This window comes from Equus quagga, chromosome 12 (genome assembly GCF_021613505.1).
Source record: "Equus quagga isolate Etosha38 chromosome 12, UCLA_HA_Equagga_1.0, whole genome shotgun sequence".
Lineage (NCBI taxonomy): Eukaryota > Metazoa > Chordata > Mammalia > Perissodactyla > Equidae > Equus > Equus quagga.
Window position 1 is genome coordinate 36,344,508 of NC_060278.1, and position 25,303 is coordinate 36,369,810.

A 25,303-nucleotide genomic window follows, 5' to 3' on the forward strand; every position below is an offset into this window, starting at 1 on the left:
TAAAAAAAATAATTGCAACACATATCACAGACAAAGGCATAATATGTAAAGAGCTTCTAAAAATCAATTAAATGAGTAAAGCATATGAACAGACATTTCATAAAAGGGGATATATAAATAGATTTAAACAAATGAAAAGTTACTTAACCTCTCTCTTAGTGTGGGCATGAAAATCAATAGAACAGTGAGCCACCATTTTTAACTATGAGATTGGCAAAAATCTGTATGTTAATAACATACTTTGCTGGCAAGAATATATTGTTACTGAGAATATAAATTGGTATAACCTCTAAAGTGCACTGTTTAGAAATACCTATCAAAATTACAAACACACACAACCTTTGAGCCAGCAATTTACTTCTAGGAATGTATATCAAAGGCAAAATCACATATATGGAAATGACACGTGTGAGATTTTTCATTGCCACCCTGCTTGTAACTGCAAATAATACAGAAACAAAAAATCCTAAAAGATGATCAGTGTTACCAGGTAAATAAATTCTCACAATATGTACATTTAATGAATTATGATGTGGCTCCTCAAAATAGTGAGAATTCTCTTTATGTACTGTTTTCCCTAGATATGCTGTTATATGTCTCCCCAAAGAACAGTTAGGAATGTTTGGGGGACATTTTTTTGTGTCATGTCTTGGAGGAAGAGAAGGGTTACTACTGGTATCCAGTGGGTAGAAGCCAGAGAAGCTACTAAAAATCCTACAATGTACAGGACGGCCCCACAGCATAGAATTATCCAGTCTAAAATGTCAGTAGTGCCAAGGTTGTGAAACCCTGTGGTAGAAGAATGGTCAGAATCTGATTACATGACATGTCTCTTGGGCTAAGGGACAGGGATGGATAGGAACTTTTCACTGTGTTCCATTTTGTAATTGTTGAATTACGTACCTACTGGTACATGTACTATTCATTCAAAAATAAATAGTCTTACTTTCTTTAAAAAAAAAAAGTCATTGTTGAATCTTCTAAAAAAAATCTTTAGGGGCTGGCCTGGTGGAACAGCAGTTGGGTTCGCATGTTTTGCTTAGCGGCCCGAGGTTCATCAGTTCAGATCCCGGGTGTGGACATGACACCGCTTATCAAGCCATGCTGTGGTAGGCATCCCACATATAAAGTAGAGGAGGATGGGCACAGATGTTAGCTCAGGGCCATTCTTCCTCAGCAAAAAGAGGAGGATTGGCAGCATATGTTAGCTCAGGGCTAATCTTCCTCAGGAAGAAAAAAAAAGGAAAAGGCAAAAAAAATCTTTGGAGGGTATAAAGAAAAATCTTTAATTTTGCTCCTTCGTTTTGTTTCTTTCCTTGTGGCCCCTGTCCCATTGAAAAGCTCAAGGACGTAGTATAGATTGATTGTTTCAGTGCGTTCTCTGCTGGAAAGGTTCTCCAAACAATAGAGTAAAATCGGAGAATGAAATTATGATGTATTGTATCTGACCAAACAGGCTTTGGTCTTAGCAAACAGCAGAGGAAAGTGTAACCTAAGTTACTGGAAGTTACGAATGTGTGAGTGAGTGTTTTCTCAGGGTCAGGGACAAACATTCCTGGTAGGGGAGCTGATAGCACAGAGGTGACTTTTGATTAGAACTCCTGACAATGGTGACTTCAGAGGCTCAAGGATCTCAACAGATTTCTCTGGAATCATTTTATAAATTTACTGTAAATTTTCATTATTAATCACTCGTGCTCCATGTTGCCGCTAGATGTTGACAGCAAGGTGGTAAAGTTGTATTTACCACTAAATCTCTACACTCCTTCTTAATGACCACTGTTCCAAGGCTGCTTTATCAACATAAAACATTCAGCAGAGCCTTGAATGTGCCAGAGTCAAATTCACTGTGATCCAGGTAAGGCTCTGCCCAGAGGATTCTTCATGGCTTTCCCCAGAAAGGCCTAAGAGTCTCTGCTCTATATTTACTCTTTCATTCATTGTTGTTTCAACACTCTCAGTCTCTCTCTCCCACTTCAAGATTTTTGGTGACATTTCAGTTATTGTTTTAGGTTTAAAATCTATTTAAAGAACACACATCAGAAGAAAACACATCACATACCTGAACATCAATGTGTATTAAATATGGGTGGCCCTACAGGTAGAAAGAGTTGGCCATATTAAGCACAATCCCCACCATTTGGGCTTCCCTTGGGATACTTACTGCCTTTTCCTGTTTTCTGCTTAAAATATATAAAAATAAGAAACTACAGACAAGAGCACACTCATGTCTTCGTGTGTGGACGTTTATAAGCTGCTTCCATCACTCACAAGACAGAAGCAGGAAAATATGATGCCTTTGGAACTTAGAGCAAAGGAGCTAGAAAGAGTAAGGGCCTCAGAGAGGGACTCCAATGGGATCGAAAGCAAAGCTGACTCTGCCCCGAATCTTATCCTGCTGTCACCATTTTAGGAAAACAGAGTAGAGGTCAAGGTGGTATTTGTCCCATTGTATTCTGCAGCTTGGGTTCCTGTGTTTGAAGGGGAAGGGACAACAGGACCACTAGGGTCCATCGCAACTCTAAGATGTGACTCCTATACTCAAAGCCTTTGAGGGCGAAGGAGGGAAATTGAGCCTAAGGAAAATGCAAAGACAGTGATGAGTGGCCCCCCAAAGAGAGAGAGGAAGAACTATGAGCTTGGGATATACACAAAAAATATTTTCTGAAGTAACTGAGTTTGAGCTGGTTTTTATAACTGGGGAAAGCAATTTCTGACTACAAGTTAATGACCTTTTTATACACCATCTTTAAGTCTTTTTCATTTTGCTCTGAATTTCTTTTGCGGAAAATGGAAATAAATTGATTGTATCATCTAGAACAAGAATTGTGCCCCCCTGTTCCCCGAACATACTAGAAAAACACTAAGGGCTAATTTCAGGAGACCGTGAGAAATAAAAAGATGGAGGGAGAAAGAACACTTAATCTCTATCAGGCCAAATATGGCTTCAGATTTTAAAAAAGTAAGTGTTAAGTGAATGCTATATATGCTAAAACCCCGCTTACCCTGACCTGGGGTCCAAAACTAAATACAGAAACTTAGTAGGATTGGCTGGTTCACCAATGAGAATAAAGCACTTTTAATTTTTGGAAAGTGGTGGTCATAAAAACTAGTCCTGTTACCAGGAAAAATAATAAGTGTGAGAAAATAAAGATGGCAACTAAGAAAAAGAAGGCAGGAAAAGAAAATAATGAAGAAGCTAGAAGAAAGTCGTGATAGAAGAATCGATTCAAAGAGGGACGCTAGCAAAGAACCATTATTACGGGCAGGGAGAGAAAAAAATGCTAATTCGAGCTCTACCCCCAACCCAGCATTCAGTGCACGAGCAAATGGCCCCACACACATCACTAACCGTTACTTTTCCTTAAACTAATGTGTGAAATGTACATTTGGAAAACGTAAGGGTGATTCTGCAACTTCCAACAATGTCTGCTTTTTAAAAGAACCCATTATAAGATTCTTTTCTGTAGTTACAAGCTTTTAGCCTAATACATTTTAAATGAATCAATTCCTAAAATTTGGCTTCCACCAAGACTATTATCTCTTGAAGCTGACAATCAGCTTTGTTCCTCCCCCAAACTCAGGAAACTTGAAAAGGCAACACAACATCGTCAACAAGAGCAGTTTAATGCAGTCTGAAAACCCACAGGAGCACTGGTCTTTAGAATTAACTCATATTCTATCAAGAAATAAATTCAGCTAGAAATAGAAACAAAAAATAGTAACGTCAATCTGTACTTTGAGAGTTTTGTTTGCCAATTAGTGCTCAGTGATGCCAAGCCATGCATGCGATTTTCTATCCAAAGCCTCTTCTAACCAAAAGCACAAATTCTGGGGCAGGATCAGAAATTTGTTGCCACAGAGAAAGACGTTTCTTTTTGTTAAAGTGGCTGTTTCCAAAAGAGATATAATTCTTTGATTAAAACATAATTTTCAAATGGAGTTAGATTTTCTTATGAATCCATCTGGACAGCAAATCCAGAAACACTTAAGCTTCAATTGTCAATTCTGACCTTCAGACATGGAAGAATTAATAGCCAAAAAGTGATAAAAGGGAGAACACACTTCTCTCCACATAATATAAACTAAGGGTATATTGGCTGTGCAGAATTTTTGTTCATCCTTTAAAAAAAAGGACGTATATAGCAAGAAAATTATTGATTTTGCCTTTTATAAATGACTTAATTCCCCCTGTCTCTCCAACTCCTGGCAGAACTTGATAGATGATAATATTCTAAAACTGCAGTATTTGCTTCTGCACCAGCATCTGTCTATCCCCTTGCCCTTCCAAGAACATATACTCCTTTGCAAAGCACAGGCAGGTCGATTACAGCCAGAATTAATTGGGAAAAACTGACATCTTTAGATACGTGAAAACCAATTCTTTGGCTTCAATGAAAGGACTTTAACAGGCATGATTTGCAAGAACTATGAAATTTTGTTCTTACTGTGAAAGTGAGTAGAAATAACATCGATGACAAAACCTGCTGCTTCATAAGGTGCTACCTTCACTATCTTGGCATCTTTGAAGTGCCTTTGATTGATGCCACATAGGATTTGAGTTTTTGAAAGGTGGGGGATTACATCATGTGTCTATGTCTTACGGCTCCGATTTTCTGCTGGCACTATGAATGTCCCTAGCTATAACGTCATGTTTCAGAATTTTTTAAAATTTTTCAACAAATTCATAAATATTTTTAAAAAATCAAGAAATTTCTCTTGAAGAAGAGTTGCTAACCAATGTGCCAGGGCACGTGGATGGCTCCAGTAGATTATAAATGTGCAGAAATAATCCCCTCAGAAATTCTGAATGGCCGGGAGAGGCCTGGAGCAGACAGAGCCTGAATTCTTTGCCTCCAAGTGTGAACATCCAGAAAAAAACAAAGATATGGGGCTCCTTGTACAAAAATTTACCGAGAATTTCAAGATGGCACAACAATAGATTGTATTCATTTTTAAATATTATTTTATAGTTTTCTTTGGATACTTAAAATTATGTAATTAGAAAGACACATTATTAAACTATAAGAAGGTAAAGAGAATTTTCATTTTTGAGTCATTGTGATATACTGGAAAAAGCAAGGAACTTTTTGTCAGAAAGACATAAATTTGAATCCTGATTCTTCATAATGATGGAAGCTCAGCTTTCTTATCTGGAAGATGGAAATTCACTTCCTTCACAGATATTGAGAAATCTGCTTACTCTGGAAGCTTTATATCTATTAAAGAATTTAATCCTCACATAACATTATGAGCTGGTAGTATTCTTTCCCTAGTTCATAGATGAGGAAACTGTGGCACGACGAGGTGTTCAAGCTCGCTCAAGTTTTCACAGGAACAAGTGGTGGAGATGGGCCTGGAGCCCAGGCAGTCTAGTTCTGGGATCCAGACTCAAATCACCGCTCAGCCGCCATCTTCTCATGTCTGGTACATCATTGGATCGTACTGGGCTCTTGATAATCATAATAACAAAGATAAAACCCACAACTCAGGCACAGAATCGAGGCTCACTCACCATATGACGACTCTTTTGGCAGCAATAGTTTTTTAGGTCTCTGACATTAAAACCTTGAAACTTTCTCAGAACCGGGAAAAAATATAAACCAGGAGATAATGTCTTTTATTATTATTTAAATCTAGACATACATACAATTACACAAAACAAATAATATTCTTCTGGAGACACAGTATATAGTTCTTTACTTAATGGAAATCCCTATGAAAGATATTTTCTTCCCAGATGACCCCAAATGTATTTTTAAGTTCTGATATCACTGTTCAAAAAAAGGGGGAAAAAGTCTAATGAAATCCCTAAGGAAGGTAAATAAGCTTAGAGAACAACAAAATAAAAATAAAATCACCGATATCCATTTAATGTCTCATTTCGATCAAGAAATAAAGGACTGGATTTTCATTATCAGACATATCAATTAATTATACAGTTGTTGCTAACTTGAATTTGCAGATTTAATCTGGGAATACTTTGCAGTTTCTAAAGAATTGTATTATGAGTCAGGGTTGGAGAGAACTCAGTGACCTTGCTTCCAAATCAAACTTCTCAGAAGTCCGTGGAGCATCCTGGGGGCAGGGGTAGGGGAGCCTGCATGGGAGGTCTGCCATAAAGGCTTAGATCTTTGTCATTAGAAGAAAGATCCCTGATTTCAGTGACTGAGATCTAGAAACCTTTAGGAGCCAGAAGAGTCATCACCTAGTAATTTAGCATCAACTCTGTGGTGTAGTGGTGGTCCTTTTCATGTTTGAGAGGGGGAATTGTTCAAACAATATAGTTGGTTTGAAATACATCCAGGACAAATGCAAACACCAAGTGGGCTGCCCAGAAACCACACATTGTTTCCTTCAGACAAAAGATAATGATGCACTAATGAGTTCTACCCTCTATTGCTCTCTCTGGAACACAGCCTCAGGAAGAAAACCCACAGAACAAAATGGTTAGTCCCAAAATTTACAATATTTTGCAATGACCCCTATCCCCTTTTCTTTAAGTGCTAGTACTTGTGTTGTTAAGTATTTGTGTTGTTTAACTCATAAATTCCAACCTCATGTAATCTCAAAAGTGCCCTCCCAGAGAGAGAAAGGAAATGAGTAAATGAGGAAAAATAATAAAAGCCTTGCTGATAGAGAGTACCACCAAGAGACTTAAAGGGCTTCTGAGGTATTATCATATTCTAATGTGTTTTGACCTGTTAAATGGGTGGGAAGTAAGAGAGATTAATATTTTAAATTACAGATAGGGAAAGTGAGGCAAAAAGGAGTTGGACTAAAAGGTCCATTGAATAAAAAGCATTTAATAAATAACCAAAATGATGAGTGGAGGAAAAGTTAAAATTCAATTGATTGGACTTGTAAGAGTCTCGAGGATTTATAGGATTCATTGGAATCACTTGTTGTTTCAAGGAGGAACAAGCTTAATGGCACCATTGCACATGGCACTGAAATGATCTATGGCCCTTCTGTAACCTCACAATCCGCCTCCTCCGCATTCCAGCTACCATCTCCTTCCTGTGTGCTTACGCACAGCAACATTTCCAAAAAGTGTTGCCTATAGTTACTGTTTCTACTTCCTCATCTCTCATTCTCTGCTTGTCTCTACTAAATGTGACTTCCTTTTTAAACATCTCCATTGAAATTGCTCTTGTTAAGTTGACTGTCATCTCCATGTTGCCAAATCCATGGGCCATTTTTTTCCCATCACCTACTTGATCTCAATAGCATTCCAATGAGTTCACCTCTGCTTCTTGAAGCACCTTCTTCTCCCGCTTATGTGCCACGACTCACTCCTCATTTACCTTATTCACCTCTGGCTGTTCCTTCTTAGTCTTCTTTGCTTGTTCCTCCTTCTCTGCAAGACTTTTGAAGCCTGGAGAGCCCCAGAGCTGTGTTCTTAACTCTTGCTCTTGTCTCGTGTCTGTCTAAATGCACTCATCCGTGTCCCTGGATTTAAACACCATCTTCCCCCAATGTGTCCATTTCACTCTCACCTTTACACTCATGTTACTAACTTACCCTTTCCGCTTGGATATCTAATAGACTTCTCACTTAACATGGCCAAATCCACTCAATCTAATGACACCCCAACCCAAGTCATTCTCTCTCCTGTCATCCTGGTCTATGTTCCTCATAGCTCTTCCTGCTATCTGAAAATATCTTAACTTTGTATTACTTACTAATTAATTATCTGTGTTTCCTCACTAGAATGTAACTTCCAGGAAAAGAGGAACCGTGTCAACTATCTCCCTAGTTCCTGGTGCCAACAACAGTACCTGGCACACAGGAGGTTCACAGTAAACATTCGTTGAGAATGAATGAATTTCTGTTTAAATGAAAATGCTGACGTGGAGCACTTTGATGGAGAGCTCAGGAACAGTAATTGGCATTATAAAGAATATTCAATGTCTACTAATATCTTATCAGGGTCTTAGCTTTTCAAATAATAATTTAGAAATTTATAATAAATTCTACAACAAAATGAGCTATTAATGTGAGCATTTTACATGAAAACTTTATAAGGAATGATTCTTAAGACATTTCTTTATGTACAGTGCCTAAAACAAATAGGACCTCAGATGTATTGTTTGTTAAATCAATGTGTCAGGGAAGTAAGAAATTTATTACAATTAGCAAGAAGCAGAGCATGGCATTCAATTATTAAAAATTCTTATCATTAAAGCTCTCCTCCTACAATGTATGTAACAGAAAGCTCATGTACAAAAACCAGAATCATCTGGAAGGCTGTTAAAAAACAGATTGCTAGGCCCAAAAGCACCCCATCTCCTTCCCAGAGTTACTGATTCAGTAGCTCTGGGGGTTGGAGGTGGGGGGCCAAAATTTGCATTTCTAGTAAATTCCCAGGTGACCTTGATGCTGCTAGTCAGGGAACCATACTTTAAGAAACTTTTATCAAAATTATTCGCAATTAATTGTGAAAAGAGGAAAAGGGCCCCAATCGTAAGAAAATAGAAGGAAATTTTAGCCGTATCTTCCAGAATTATTGTGCTCGTCTGTTACTAAGTTACCCAGACAACTCACTTTTTCTTTTATTATTTTATGCTTTCTATTAAGATAGAAGGATATTGTCCCATTTTATGTCAAAACTTCTCCTTTATTACCAGGTGTTTATTAGACACACTCGTGGACATTTTCATACGGATGCCTTATTCACGGATCTCCTTTATTCTTCACCAGCAAATTCTCCTGTGTTTATTTAGAGAAGAATCTCTTCCAAATAATTTTTGCCCCTCACTATTCTTCTGCATTGCAATAGTAACTGAGTCTTCAAAAAAAAACTCTATTATATTTAAAATTATTTGCCAAAGCAAACAAAAGTCACGATGAAAATGGTTTGACACGATGAACTGAGAAGATTCATTCTTAGTGGGGGCTGCAGCAGCCACCTCATCCATCGATCCCTGGACCAAAGACACTCGATTTCCTAAACAAATACTCAAACCCATCAAATCTTAAGAGTGCGGAGTTCTCTTAGTGAAAAGCAATGCTGTTTCCAGAGATCTGTATTAGTATGATACTCCAAAATTAACATACACAGGGGTTCATAGAATTACCTATAAAGTTGAAAATTGGATGCGACCTAAACAGAAGAATAATTAAGTACACTGAACACACGCATGTGTTAGAAGATTAGATAGCCGTTGAAAATTATTTGTATTTCTCTTTAATGTTTCTGGATTCCCAAATTTTCTACAAATAGCAAACAGAATTTTTGTAACCCAAATTAAATTACTTTAAAGACAAAAGGATTAAGTTTTTCAAAAGAAAGGCAAATTAACTTACATTACACATAGTGCCACTTTTCACCAAGACAGATATCTCTTTTACGACATCCCTGAAAAATAATCACAAAACCGTCATCTGCATTTTTTCTCAGATTTACATACTTTTTTCGCTTGGGGGTACAATGTTTAATTTTTATTGATTTAGATTTTAACCAAAAACTGAGTTTTGTCCGTAAGATAGTTTTATATTAATTCCTCTGCTTGTTTTTTTAATTGAGATGAAATTTACATAACATAGAATTAACCGTTTTAAAGTGCGCAATTCAGCGGCATTTAGTAGATTCACGATGTTGTGCAATCACCAGCTCTCCGTACTTCCAAAACATTTTCATTACCCCGAAAGGAAATTTTGTAACTATTAAGTAGCTCCTCATTGCCCCTCCACTCGCAGCCTCTGGAAACGACCAATCTGTGCTCTCTCTCTCTCTGGATTTACATGTTCTGGATGCCATTCACTTTTTAAAGAGCTACGATTGTTATTTTTAAAAACATGTATATTGAATAAGGATACTTCACCCTGGTTGACCTGCTCACTGCCCCCAGCCTGCTCCAGAGTAACAAGGAGGGGCTTAATTGTGACTTCTGCGTGACAGCCCTTCAACTGCAACTCTCGGGGATTACTCTTCCTCAACACCCACCGCCACCATCGCTAGTGCCGCCATCAAATACCTATGACCTTCTTCATATTAAATACACAGGGTTCCTTATATGGCCCCTTTCACCATAGTAGATACCTGCTTATGGATTCTCTTTAGCTTTTTAAGTTCTCACTCAACATGTGTTGTCTGAAAGAGACCCCAACTTCCTGGAGAAGTGGAAGGAGTAAGAGACAGGCAGGTCATAAGAATCCAACGAGCTGGTTCCTGTGCAGTCTCTGCATGTACGTTACTGCCAACCCTCACCGCGTCTGAGCTGCTGTGGGCCACGTCCCTGGTTTGAACCTTCCCCGGGGGCCCTGCGCAGGGATCTCTCCCAACATCGCTCTCCGTGGAGCTGCAGAATTCGCAGCACACAGGCTTGAGAAGAGAGGCATCCTAAGTGGAAACATACATCCCAATTATGTGCAAATCATCTCCTTCACATCTTCCTGTCACAAACCATTAAAGAAGTCCTCTACTCTAAACACGGGGAAATTGCTCAAAGAAAGAAGACATCTTAGATGTAAATTTCAATGAACTTCAACACTGATTTCTGTGTCTAACTGGATTAGTCTCTGGCCTTATTAATGAGGATATAATTAATGAAGTTTGCCCTGGGCAGTGGACCAGAGCCCAGATCATTATATTTTAGACAAATAGTTTAGCCCGTGTTTTTCAAATATGGAGTGCTTATTAAAAGTGCCATTTTTCAGGTTCCAGCCCAAATCTTGAGAATCAGAATTCCTGCAATAGGTGGGCCTGGGATCTGCATTTTTAACAAATTCCCACGTGTGTCTTATTGATAATGAAGTTTGAGGACCACTTATTAAAGAAAAAGTGTCCTGTATTGAATTTGTTTTGAATACAATAATAGATATTGTTAATAGAACTTGCTGTATGGAAAACTGTGCCAATACTTGTGTTTGGAAATGGTATATTACAAAATATTTGATAAGCTTGGCTTAAGGTACAACTAGTTCTGTTTGATGTTAACAAGAAACATTCCCTACGAATACTTCAAAAGTTCAGTAGAAGGCCTTTTTATTTACATTATTTATAATTAGGCTGACCCAAGGAAAGATCTAAACAGAGAGTTATAAAAAGCAGAATGGACACCAAACATATCATGAGCACATGTGCACTCAGTAAATATTTGCTGCATGAATGGTATACTTAAATTTGCTTTATTTCCCCCCTAAAAAGGCAAAGGCATGATTCCCTTAACATCCCAGGCTTTCCCCTTCTCAAATATCAGTTGTATTCTGACTGTTTGGATACCGGCAAATACAACATCTGTAATTTCTCTAAAATATTAGATATTCATCCATCTATTCAATAAATATTTGTTGATCATATACTGTGCATGGGGACCTGTGCTAAGTTCCAGGGATTTGGTGGTGATCAAACAGACTCGGTCTGTCCTCTGATGGAGTTTTCCAATGTAGGGAGCTGGTAAGTTAGGTGTTTGGGAAGATGAATTATTTGAAAAACAAGAGACATCTCAGAAAAAGTATAGGGAACTTCAATCTGGGGCATCAGCTGGGCACTTGCCTCATGTTCTTTAGCTTTTCAGGGGGATATTGCTTGGGTTGTTGATGTTGTGGTTCAGAAAGTAATTCCTACCCTCTCCAGTTATTCCATTTACCTCACTCAGAGTGAATCCTTAAATATTTGGAAGGCTAGACGAGTTATGGTTTATCAGCAAAATTTCAGAGTGTAATAAACAAGATCCATTGCACATTATCTTCACTTCTTCCCCTGCAATCTTGCTCCCACCCCCACCACATCTCTGAAGCTCCTCCAGCCATGATCACCCTCATAATGCAGTTAGCGCTTCAGTCTGCCCGCCAGAACTTACAGCTGAGGCTGTTCCAGCCCTTCCTCGGCCACCTTTGTAGGTTTCCTTTCCTTGCTCCGTTGAAAAGCTTGTGCCGCCAGAGCTCTGCCCTCAGCCTACTTCTTCTCTTAGCTCTAACACTGAGTGATCTTACTACTCCCATATAATGGGCATCACTTCAGATCCACCCTCGGACGACCATCTTCTACCAGACGTCTTTCTTTCCTTGTGCCATAGAGACTCCCCTGCCAACCAGCTCTTCCTCCCATGGTCTCTATCATGGGAATGGATAGATACCGAGATTTCCCCACACATCCATTCAACCACTTCAACATGTTAAAGCCCAAATACCTAAAATGTTTCCTTTTGTTCTATCCCCATTGTCCCTCTAGTTCAGTCTCACATCCTTTCTTTCATGAATGACTTAAATAGCCGATTAACAATTCTCCTGCTTCCAGGGTTAATGTCACTTTTTGTTTATTTATCTCGTTCCTGACATGAAGTTGATGTCTTATTCAGCTCTGTATCCCGACCCTTAGGAAAGTGCATGGAACACAGAGAATGAATGAATGAACTAATTAATGCTTACATCATTAGTAAAAGTGTTGCCTATTATAGGCTCAGAAATGGAGACTGGTTTTGGTATTGGTATTCACTTTTACTAAGTTTTCGACACGTTCATTTTTTAAGTTTTCCATGACTCCTTGTCCATTGGCATGTTTTAAGTCTCCGGGTTTTCTCTGGTTATGTTTGTTTTCTTTGGTCAAGAGCCTTGAATTTGCCCTCTAATTTGTCTGAGTTCAGCATCGGTTGTCAATAGGAACGAACCTGAAAAAGGCAGGGTGCGTAAGACTTAACACCAGCTGATCCAGACTTCTTGTTTCAATTAAATTACTTAATATGGGACTTTCCAGGCCTCTATGGACCCATTAGCCAACAGAATGTTTTGAAAAACTGTCAGGAAAGAGAAGTTGCAGAATTCAAGAGACTCGAGTGCGTGAATAGGAGAGTAACAAAGCCTGAACTCTTTCTTCATAACATTTACATGTGGACATAACATTTTTGCCTATCAAAGAATTCAAGGTTGAATTATTCTTCTTGCCCAGTATCATTAACACAATTTGCACTCTTAGAAATAATACTATAATATGATAATCTACTTTAATATGCCTTAGTGTGCTATTCTGTAAACATTTGTAGTTCTAAATCTATATAACCTCTCACAAACTTTTTAATTGACGTCTAAAATTTGCAGTGGATGTCATTTAAAGAATATTGCAAAGTTGATGTTTTAAAATACATTGTTTTCAATAATCTTCTTAACGTCTCTAGAAGAATCCAAATACCATAATAGCTAAATCCTATAGCTATTTTTTTGCCCACTATTATACATTTTTAAAAATACATGTAGAAATACTTCTTTAAACAAAATTTTACATTATTTTTTCTCTTGAACTCATATTTCACTCTGGTTCTCCCCACAGAATTTTTCCTAAAATAAAATGTTTGTGTTTGAAAGTCTTTATTTTTCACGCTGTCATTCTTTTCAAAAGTATGCACGTAAATTTTCATTTCAATTCTGTTGTCATAAAGCTTTAACTATTTAAATTATCCCTGTGGATTGATTACTCATTAGAGTAAAGAACAGTATTTGATCAAAATAGTATAAATATGTTACAAATTCAGTAAATAATTATTAAATACACAAAGGTAAATTTCAATTATTTACTTGTCTTTAAGAGATGCTCCATAGATGGAGATTTGTTGTTTTATATGTTTTCATGAACGAATGATCCTTATTTCCAGGAAGAGACAAGATTTGGCAGACATTTTCTGTGCATGTGCGTATGATTAATTATGCATATAATATATACTAAGGAAGTATGTTCTTTGTCATCTCTTTGCTCCAGCAACTCTCCTTGGTAAATGGTCTTCAAACTGGCATCTGAACATTCCTGGGAGTTACAGAAAGACTTTCCGAAGGGGTCTGTGACTAAGGGTAGTTTTAGAGGAATCAGTATTCAAATCCTAAACCTCCATTTGTTCCTTCTCTTCTAAGAGATCTGCTGGAGAAAGCGTCTACGACCGGACAGGCAAGTTCTCTTTTTCTGCTATTTCAGGATGGCCTTCTTCCACTTGTCAAAAGAAAGCTATGGCTCTCATCCACCCTGCTCGTATGGGGGTGTATCACCTGAGGTATAACAAAGCTCTAGGTAGGCACCAAATAAAGGGACAATTCTGTATTGGTGCGCTCACTAAAAAGTAGATGACTAATAAATCCTTTTTCAAGTCAGGCTGTTTCCAATACTTTGCTTTAAGTCAAAATTGAAGGAGGATCTAATTAAATTGTCAGCTGATATAGCACCAAAAATAATTTTTTGATGATCACTATGTGATTTTTCACATGTAAATGAAAAATTTTAAGAAATGGAGATATTCTTTGCTATTAAAAACAAATTTCTATTACAATCTATTTATGTGAACATATTTCCTCAATATATGGTTAATTCAATGTCCTAACAACATTAAGTAAGCATTCACTTGCTTTCCATTTTGTGCTCTGTACTGTGAAAATTCGTCTTTCATCCCATGCTTGTACCCATGATGGTGGCCGTAGACTTAGTCATCAGATCTTTGCATAATCACAACCAAAAACCAAGACAATAATTTCTCCTGGCATGTCTTTTTCCTGGGAGGCTGTTCCTTGCATCTTAATAGGCATGGTTGCATCCTTGCCCATACCTAAATCAATCACTTATAAGAAGGGGAGAGTAACCAGTAGTCTTGGGCCAACCAACTTTCCAGTCCAACTCCATGGCATGTAGGAAGGCCCATGAAGAACTTGGACTCCAATGCTCAAACAAAATTGTGCTTCTCTTAGCAAGAAAGAATGGGGACTTTGGCTCTCACATGGTAAATTAACACCTTTACCAAGGTTTTTATCAGGGTCTGTCCTAATGCTCAGCTCTCTGGTTTGGGTGAAAGGATAAATATTGTGCTGTTCATTGAGATAGGAACTGTCAGAAGAGGAAGTGAGAAAATAGGATGAGATTTGGAACATGCAGAATTTCGGGTGCCTACAGGACATCCGGGGAATGTTTAGTAGGTAGTTGGGCCCGAGTCTGGGAGTCATGAGCAGAGAGCTGGCGGTTGAAGTCATTGGCACAAGCGAAATTCTTCGTAGGAATGTGAGGAATAAGAAAACAGGGTTAGGGAAAAATCCTTGGGGAACACCAACCAACCTTTTAGAGGAAGCCAGAAAAGAGATGGAAAGACTGAAGAGAAAGGAGGAAAAAGACTTTTGTCATGAATTCCAGAGGAAATAAAAAGGGGGTCCACAGTTTGGCCAGGCTCCGCCGTGTGCTCCGTCACCATCCCTGTGCACTACTGTCCAACAAGTGAAACGAAGGAGCTTGATGGAGAGAGTGCACGGGGGACATGGATGGAGTCCATGGCAGGAGGCTTTTGATTTTGCTCCAAGTGTTTGAGAGCCTCTCTGATTTTATGTCTACACAGACAGAAAATCTATACCCTGCTCTCAGGGAAGCGGAAGCCTGCTGTGCTAGAAGCTTGCTCTGAACACGCAGGCTCTCCTAGAAGGCGATGAGGAGGGGTTGAGGAGGGCAGAATCACCGCTGTATGACCGATCCCTGGAGCAACAACCTAAAACCTTCATCTGGAAAAAAAAAAAAGGTTCTGCCCAGTGGCTGCAGAGAACAATGTCACTGGCTATCAAATTCTTAATGGATGGCTCATAATTTCTTCCTTCCTTTCAAATAAAACTCATGGGCCCTTTAGCTCAGAGAGTTCTTGGAGCATGACTTGATCCCAGTGCTACATTCTTCATAACAGCAACATGGAACAGGGTTGGGGTGGAGGTGGGGGGCTGGCAAGTGCCATTAACGCCATTTTACAGAGGGGAACCTGGAGAAGCCTGGGAATGAGTCACATAGAGTCACGAAATGAGCTGCTCTGAGCCCAGAAACCTCGTTCTCACTCCCGTTCCCAAGTGGCCCTGCTCGAGTGCACAGCATTTCCAGAGCTTTCCCAACCATTTTCTCATTAACTCAATGCTTTGCTGCCATCTTGCCTCAGTGTTACATTTCCCAGACTGAGCTCATCCCAACAATGTCTTCCCAGATTAAAAACTCTGATTATAAATTCCCAAATGATACACTTGCCATCCAGAAGTCAAAGTAAGTAATGATAGGATCACTTCTTCTTTGCTTGAAAACCTTTTTGAAAACATAGTATAACTTTTCCAGATGAAATTAAACTTCTCCTGGAACAAAACCATAGTCAGTGTTCCACTCAGGCAATGTCACTTGGGAAAGTAAATGAATCCATTTGGATTTCAAACTTCTGAGTCATGAGGGATGCCCTAATCATTCTGCTTTGAAATTGCAAGTCACTTCCTATTCTTCTCATGACAGGTTGGAAGATTTATAGTTAGTACTTCTTATTTTTCCTTTCCTAATATTTTAATCTCTCTCTCTAACTTACAAGCAGTTGCAATCATTCCTTCTCAGCATGCCACTACTGCATTTGAGTTTGGAGATCAACTCCATTGTAATCAGAGAGATGCAAATTAAAATGAAATAAGACGGCATTTCAAATTTTTCAGATAGAAAAAAAGCAGTAAATCTGGCAACACCAAGTGTTAGCAAGTATGTCCAGCAGAGAGACTGGTGCATTACCCAGGGGAGAGAAAACTGCTACAAGCGCTTGGAAAGTAACTTGGCAAAACTTAGTCAAGTTCAAGTTGTACATATCCTGTGACCCAGCAATTCCACTTCTCGGTGTCTCCTCCAGAAAAACACTAACAGATGGGCATAAATAAACACATGTAAAAATGTTCAGTGCAGCGCTGTTGGCTACAGCGAAAAAAGTAGAAGCAACCCAACTGTCCCTCGGTCAGGTTTGGTATACTGTGCTTTATTATTGAACAATCGAGATGAATAGACCCCTTCTGAAAATACCCACATGTGTGAAATCTCAAACACCTATCTTTGAATTAAAAAGTTGCAAAAGAAGAGTGTGGTACTATTTATGTGAATATCACATATGCACACAGAGACACACCCTCATACACAAAACATAAGCAGTAAAAAGGGAAAAGCGTCAATAGTAATGACAAAAACCGACGTCGGGACGCTGGTCCTCTCCATGAGGGTGGGAGAGGATGGGAGGACGATACTGAAGCTTGACCTATGTTGTTCTTTTTCTTTCAAAATAGAAAGAGATTGCAAAATAAAGATGGGAGACATTAATATCATTTTCATCTTGGTAGTGGGTACATAGGATTTGTTATATGTTCTGTCTTGAAATGTTTCATGGTTAGAAATTTTAAAATTCAAAGCTACTTTTCCAGCAAAAGTGCCTAAAGGTGAAGGGAACGCCATGTCTGGATTGGATAGGAAAAGTTTGGAGTAGAATTTGGCAACGTTTTTCTGTAAAAGACCTATACTAAATGGTTTTGACTTGGGCTCTGTGGTCTCTGTCCCCACTACTCACTCTGTCCTTTTAGCACAAAAGACAGCCATAGAGAAAATGTAAATGAATGGGCGTGGCCATGCTCAATGCAACTTTGTTTACCAAAACAGACCTCAGCTTTGGGTTTGGCCAATGGGCCATAGCTTGCCTCAGATAACAGCTGCTGGAGGTAAGAGGCTTCAGCAGACAAGCAATCTTCGGCTAAGGGGGTGATCTAAAGGAAGATCCCCGGGCCAGGGACAGCCACCTCTGCCTCTAGAGTTAGGGCATTAGGTGGGAGCCAGACCACCACTCTCCCAGCCTAAGAATCCAAGTCATGAATGAAGTACCTCTGGTACTCATAGAACGAATAAAACTCATAAAAATAATCTCAGAAGTCTAACATCACTGGGGATTTTCTTTTGGAGTTTTCTGTTTGGTTTTGAATCTGTTTTCACGGGGCTGTGGGAGCAAGTTTGTCCCAGATGTGCTTGCCGATACTCAGTCCTGGATGCTTCCCTTCAGCCTCCCAAGGACGCCCTAGAATTCTCAAGCCACAGAAAGTGTTTGAGCCCCATCTCATTCGCCACTCCCGCACAGCCCAGTACTGCCTCGAGCTGATCTCGAAGACTCAGCAAGGTCACTCTGGAGTGAGTTCTCAGCTTAGCTGCTCCCTTGGCCTTCGGTCACTCACATACACCTTTTGGCAAGGATGATTCCGCACTGCTACATTCTTTCCTAGAAATTAGAAAGCTTTATTGCTCAAGCTCCTATTTAGAACCCCTTGACACCTCTAAGAAGGTTCGATAAAAGGGGAAAGTTATTCTTTAACTGCCTGGTTACTACTTCAGCCTGTGCAGCCCATGTTCTGGCATCTACCAAGGCCAGGCCCCAGGGCGTTCACTTAAGAGGAAAGTGCTTCCACTACCTCCTCCTGTGCACAGCCCACTTTGGCCAACCCAGTCTGCTTAACCCATCAACATTTACAGCCTTGGCACCCTCTGCAAATTGACAACATCGTCAGGCCACAAGGGTGGTTAATAAAACCAACAGGATGTATTTATGAGTTTCTTCTGATACAAGCCAAACACAAGCTGTGAGGGTAAAATGCAGTGTCCTCGTGCTGTCGGGACTGGCAGTTGTGGCAGCATTCCTGAGAGGTTAATTGGATGCCAACAATTTCTCTGAGGAGAAAAGAGATTCAGGGCAGAGCAGGACTCCGGCACGCTAACTTCAGGTCCTGGTGGGGCCACTAACATGTGTGTGCACCGATGGTCAGTGAAGCGAAGAAAGACCATGCTCATTCTCTCCCTGCCGTGAACCCCACACAGCTAAGGGCTGATGGAGTATGTGCCGTGAGCAACAGCTGGCTCAACTGTCTTAATGCCCTTGAAGTCAAGAGGATACAACCTAACAGTCACCGCAGCAAAATACCTCTTGCCTACTCAGCTGTCCTGACACTGAGATGCCAGGTCCTTGGCACTCCTACTGTTGCTGTGTGTGAAGGAGAAAAGAAACAAGTTGTTGGGAAGAAAAGAAGAGCCCGGCTTGGCCCCAGTCATTGAGCTTTCATGAGCCTCGTTTCCCCATCCTGAAAATGGAAGGTTTGCTTTTCTTCTTAGGTTCTTGTGAGACGTAACTTCTAAGGGTGATTGCCAGATGTTCTGAAAATGTTTTAAAGCCTTCAAAGAATGTATGTTGTTAATCACCATATCTAATACTGTTGACTCTACGAGTGTTTGCCCCAAATTGATCTGAACATGTTTTAGCTCTGTTCTTCCTGACAACAGCTAGGACCTGTTGAGTGAAAGCACACATTTTTGAGCCCATCAGAGATGCATGTGAAGCTGTTACTGGAACTAGCAGTGGGGGACCAGGCTGACTCTGTAAATCTTTCCTGGCTAGGACTTGCAAACTTTTGGTTGTGTTTACTCAGAATGTTAATAATTTCGGAAATTATTAAAATGGAACCAACATACTTTCTTTTTAAGAGACTATTGAGATCGCAAATCATTCTGCAAATATAATAAGCTTTGTAAGCTGAGTGAGTCCAATATTCAAAGCTTGCCATGAGCCTGCTGGAAGTGTGGCCATTTTCATATGACACTTCATGTGTGGAGCTAAGCAGGCATGGGAAAAGTCTCTTAAAAACTCAGCCTGAGAATTTCAGTCATTGTCTTGGACAAAATGTTTTTACAAAAAAAAAAACTCCCCTTTTTGCCTCTTTGCTTTCAAGTTTTTACTTCCCTCACCCCATGTCATCTAAGTTTACCCAACTCCTGCACTTCTGGCAGTGTCATCACCTGGAAGAATCCCATTCAGATTTTGAGAGACTCATTTAGCTGTTACTTCCTAGGCATCTTCTGTTTCCTCTCCAGGAAGAATGGATGATGCTCTTTCCCTGTGCCCTTACTATCCCCTGGGGCCACTGGTGCCCATGGAAATCACCAGAAGCAATTCTTTAAAATACAGATCTCAAGCTCCACCCCAGCTTTGCTGATTCAGAATGTTTGGGGGTGGGGCTCAGGAATCTACAGTCTAAAGCATCCCAGGTGATCCATATGTTATTGGTCCTAAGATCACTACCAGGAGCGCCTGTGCCATCGTTCCTATGAAACTGTTGCACTGTAGTTTGCACGCCTTTCTCTATCTTCTTAATTGCCAGCGTGTTGAAGGCAATGAGACGCACGGTATTCATAGTTCATTCAACTCATGTTTACTGAGTGCCAACTATATACCAGGCAGTGTTCTGAGTGCAGGGCAGTCAAGGACGAATCAGCTTCTCTCTTGGACCTTACATTCCAGTGGAGGAAGTCAGACAATACAAAAAGAAATAAGATCATTAACCACTATCTATAAAATGGTAAGTGCCACAGAGAAAAACGAAGCTGAGAAGCAGACAGTGAAAGCCAGAGTTGTGGTGAAGTTCCCACGAAGGCCTCACCGGGAGGTGACAATTGAGCAGACTTGGAGACTGTGTGGGAGAAAGCCATAAATGGGGGGTGGGGGGGGTCGTACAATTCTGGGGGAAAGGCTCTAGAGCAGAAGAATGCTGAACACATTCTAGAAACAAAATGTGGTCAGTGTAGCTGGAGCAGAGTGAGCAAGGAGGAAAGAGCAGGCGAAGAGGACCCATGAGATAAGGACGCGGGGAGCAGAGCTCGTCAGGGCTCATCCGATGCTGAACAACTTTGTCTTTGTCTCCGAGGGAGGTCCTGGAAATCACAATGCTTATCACAATGTTTGCTCCAGAACAAGTAATAAATACTTGACGAATGAAGGAATCTTCTGCTCGGTGATATGCACAACCTCTTGTGACTTAGACTAATAACAGTGACACAGAGAAATGTTTTAGCTTACATTTTTTTATGTCGTACATTACATCCCCAGAATTTATTTATCTTATAACTGAAAGTTTGTACCTTTTGACCACCTCTCTATCAAGCTATCTATCTAGCTTAGATATTTTAACACATATTTTTAACAAAGAGGCTGCTAAACTCACTTGGAGCCAGGATGTGTGGATTCAAATATACTGGCTGTGTGATCTTTGAAAGTTACACAGCCTCTCAGTGCCTCTGTTTCTTCATCCATATAATGGGGGCAATAAGACCTATTGCATAGAATAGTGAGCATTATGTTTATACATGAAACTGTAAGAGTGTCTTATGTGTTTTGAGCACTAATAAATATTAATTATCATTAGCATGAATATATTTGACATTTGTAATAATTCAAAGAGCTTAATATATGATAAATTTTAGTCATTATATATGCTTATGCCTGCTATATATAATATTGTAATTAATATACATTATGTAACTATATAACGTTCTTTCCATATAATTTTTACATGCCACTTTTTGGGGTGTACATATTAAAGGAATGAGCGTTTCATGCAGATCCGTGAGTGGTAAACTATGCCAAAAGAGAGTGAATAAATGTGAAGATAGTGGTAAGGATGAGCACAAGCATGAAGATGAGAGTTACAGTTGTAAAAGCAGACAAGAATCATCTCTATTGAGGGGTGTTGCTGTCCCTGAGGGTATTCATGAAAATATAAGAATAAAAACTGTGAATTAATTTCTGAAGAAGTCTTTCAGTCAGACTTTGGTTTGCTTCCTACAAGACCTGGTTTAGAGTAAAAACAATTTCTCTCTAGTCCCCACCCTGCTGGACTTGTGTCATGGTCCCCTAATACACAGACTGAAGAGACAGTCCACTCATGTGGGTCACCACCGCATTGTTCTAAGGCAGTGTTCACACAGACTTGGAAATTTCTTAATTCACGACTAGGAAGCGGTTTCCACTATGAGAATCTAATTCATGACTCTTATTTGAATTGCTTGAATATCTCTGTGCAGATGTTAAATGTTATTATTTGTAAATATTACTTTTCCTAATCTGTGTCCATTCCTAACTTTCATATTCATTTTTAAGAAACTTGTGAACCGTGCCCACCTTTCCTTCTGTTTTTATTAATTTCCCTGAGCATAATCATGTCTAGCGGTTAATTTTCAGGGCTCCAGAGGCAGACCTCTGGCTCCGGATCCCGGGCCTTTACTTAGAGATTGTGCGACCCTGGGCAGATTCCTCAACCTCTGCGGTTCTCAGTTCCTTCACCATGAAGTAGGGATGATAAAGGGCGCCACCTCCAACATAGGGCTGTTTGAGCATCAAATGAGACATCCATGTGCAGCACTTAGGACACGCTGGGCACATCCTACCATGAGCTGACATTGGGCACTAACTATCATTGGTACTTGGGCCACCTGGCTTCAGCTATTTTGACGGCCTTTGCTTTGCAATTCTGTGGTTGTGTTTTCTAACTGTATTATCGCTCAGTGACCATTCTGCCCACCTCCTTGCCTTCGGGGCAGTATTTAGGACATCTTCCTTGCTGTCTGTAAGTGTACCCTTTAACCATTTCTCACCTCCAGCTGCCCCCGGGCATCCAGCAGCCAGCCTCGCCCCACCTGCCTGCACTCCTCCTCATAAAACCGTAAAGCGATCACGGGAAGCCGGTGCCGCGTGCGATTACCCGCCCCAAACAAACCCTCTAACGCTTTTCTCGTCGTTGCAGGATGCTCTGGAAGCTTTCCCTGTCCTTGTTCCTGGTGGCCGTGCTGGTGAAGGTGGCGGAGGCCCGGAAGAACCGGCCCGCGGGAGCCATCCCCTCGCCTTACAAGGACGGCAGCAGCAACACCTCGGAGAGATGGCAGCACCAGATCAAGGAGGTGCTGGCCTCCAGCCAGGAGGCCCTGGTGGTCACCGAGCGCAAGTACCTCAAGAGTGACTGGTGCAAGACGCAGCCGCTGCGGCAGACGGTGAGCGAGGAGGGCTGCCGCAGCCGCACCATCCTCAACCGCTTCTGCTACGGCCAGTGCAACTCCTTCTACATCCCGCGGCACGTGAAGAAGGAGGAGGAGTCCTTCCAGTCCTGCGCCTTCTGCAAACCGCAGCGCGTCACCTCCGTCCTCGTGGAGCTCGACTGCCCCGGCCTGGACCCTCCCTTCCGACTCAAAAAGATCCAGAAGGTGAAGCAGTGCCGGTGCATGTCCGTGAACCTGAGCGACTCGGACAAGCAGTGAGCGCGGCGGGACGCTGCCCGCCCTGCGCGCCCGGCCGCCGCCGCCTCCGTCCCTGTCCTCCGAGCCACCCACACGCTGCCGGCGTCCCCGCAGCAGCAGCACGTCTCCGGGGGCTGACGGTGTCCTTGTCACGAGCGCGGACCGCAAGTGGAGCTTCGCTGATGTGTTTCTGACCGACCCCGGGCCTCACCTGTGCCTCCCAAACCAGGCTGTGTACCAGGCCCGAAGGAAGATGCTGGAAAATCACCGCCCACCACGCAGCAGTCGGAGAGGATCTTTCAGGTGACGCGCTGTCAGTCCGGCATGGATGTTTCCACCATGTGGAAAAGCGAATATTGCCTTGGCCTGACCCTACACTCCAGCTCGCCCCTTCCCCGTGCACCGAAGGATGCGTCAGTCCGCAGAGCAGCCCCTCCAGCCTCTGCTGGCCCCCGGCCCGCTGGCTGGGAGGGTTCGCTCTGGGGGCTCGAGGGCTGCCCTCTGCGCTGCTGTGATGCGGCTTGGACAAGGTCTGTAAAGAAGATGTCCCTGGGCTGGGAGGTTCTCCTAAGGAAGCTGATGCCAAGAAGACAACTTGAGCCACTTGGATCACCAAGTGGGCTTCCCTGGGGACCTTGCTCACAGCAGGCCACTGTCTCCCCCACCCCCAGCCACCGGCGCCTCTTTTTCCTCACTTTCCCCATCGGTGGACTAAAGATGAACTCTGGTGTGCATGCTATTATCGCTGCAATTAGAATATTGTTACACACAAAGGTCTCCATATTAACGCTGGTTTCATAATTGACCTATATTGTAAAGAGCTGTTAAAAAGTATTTTAGACCTCTCCATGTATTGTTTCACGTGTTTTCACTCTGGCTTTGCAAGCAGCATTCTGAGTAAGGACCAGAGCAGGTGGGTGACCTGCCCAGAAGGTGTTTTACTCAGAAGTAATGCGTGGTCAGCAGTTCACTGTCATGCACCTATTCCTAGACTGCGCAGGGAGATGGGAGGAGTTGTGATTTTTACATTGAACTCATATTTCACTGAAGACACGAAAGCATTGTGGCATACGTAGGAATGGGGGTGTGAGGGATGGCTGTAGGGAGGGGATGCACTGGGAAGTTGTTACCCAAAACTCAAAAATCCCTATAATATTTAGTATGCATATATGGAGTGAGAAAGTATACTATTTCACTGCCATGACTCTAAGCAAGAAATATTTCCTGTTAAAAGAAAGAAATATTTAAAATTATAAGGAGCTGGGTCACTTTGTGGTATAGGAGGAAGTAAAGGCTAAAATCTAGAGAATAGAAATCTAGTTGAACTGTCCTGCAGAAAGCAACTGGCTTCCTTTTCAAAGAACGGACTTCAAAAAGATGAGAAAACATTAGGTCACCTTTCATTTTTTATTTGAAATGTTGAGGTTTTCGTGTTGTGGTCTCTTGACACAAGGTTGACATAATTTATTTCCCTGCAAAGTTATACCTACTTTGAGTCCCTTTGCTAAATTGCCCACTAAAAGCTTCCCTGTGAGTAATGTTTCTGGAATCTGATAAATGTGAATGAGATGCCATTGGTGGGAAACAGCATACTTTGAAAACCTTTCGCTGGTAATTCCTCAGCACTCAGTCTCAAGTGCTCCTGCCATGGGGACTCCGAAAGGCCTGCTTCCTAGTTATGTGAGAGACCCTCTTCAAGCTGCTCTGGGAACTGAGGCTTCCTGACCTTAGGCAGTGTGCGGGGCGTCACCTGACAGCAAGGATTTGGGAGGGGTGTGGCACATGGGTGAATCCATTTTCTGCCCATGCACAGCTAGTTTCATTTCTGTTACTTCTGTAACACCAGGAGACCTGAGCAGCATATGCTATTGTAAAGAGGGTCTTGGCTTCAGAAATGGGTTTATACAGCCCTAAATCAGGTGGCAGAACTCAACAGACAACCTTGAGAGCTTGAACGTGCGGATGGAGAGAAAGACCAGGAAGGGTGTCCAAGTTCAGAACTGATTTTCGCATTAGTGGAAAACCTCAAGGCAGACTCAGTAGAAAGACAGGCAGCAGAAAAGCTGTGAAGAATGTAGGGCCATGTGATTGTGATGGAGGCTAATGGAGTGGAGTAGGAGGGGAGAGAGAGGTAGAATCTGGCCGACCACAAAGCCAACCACTGTCGTTTTATTAACACAGAACCCAAGCAGATAAGGCAAGCAATAAGCTATGAGCTCACAGAATACAGACATGAGCACACTCTTTGAACCCAACTGTGGATTTAGCAGTGGAAGCAATATGATATGCTGCAGTGTGAAGCTCCTTCTGGGGGTTCTTGTATGTACAAAGTTTACCTTATAATGGCTCAAATTGTATTTAATTGTTTTTTGTTGTTGTTTATAAATGAAGAAAAGCTATAAGTATAATGTAATTATTTTATAGGTGTACTATTAAATTATAGAACAAATAAAGATACTCTAGGATTATATGCGA

The 25,303-nt window shown here is 41.2% G+C and overlaps 1 protein-coding gene across 2 annotated transcripts in view; it reads left to right on the plus strand.

Moving 5' to 3' along the window:
• Positions 1-25,303, plus strand: part of GREM2 (gremlin 2, DAN family BMP antagonist) — a 101,749-nt gene extending 76,446 nt beyond the window's left edge. For both annotated transcript variants that reach the window (XM_046680069.1, XM_046680070.1), the window contains exon 2: positions 22,342-25,303. In XM_046680069.1, the coding sequence (XP_046536025.1) occupies positions 22,343-22,849 (507 nt within the window). In that variant the 5' untranslated portion in view covers position 22,342 and the 3' untranslated portion in view covers positions 22,850-25,303. The remainder of the gene's footprint in view (positions 1-22,341) is intronic.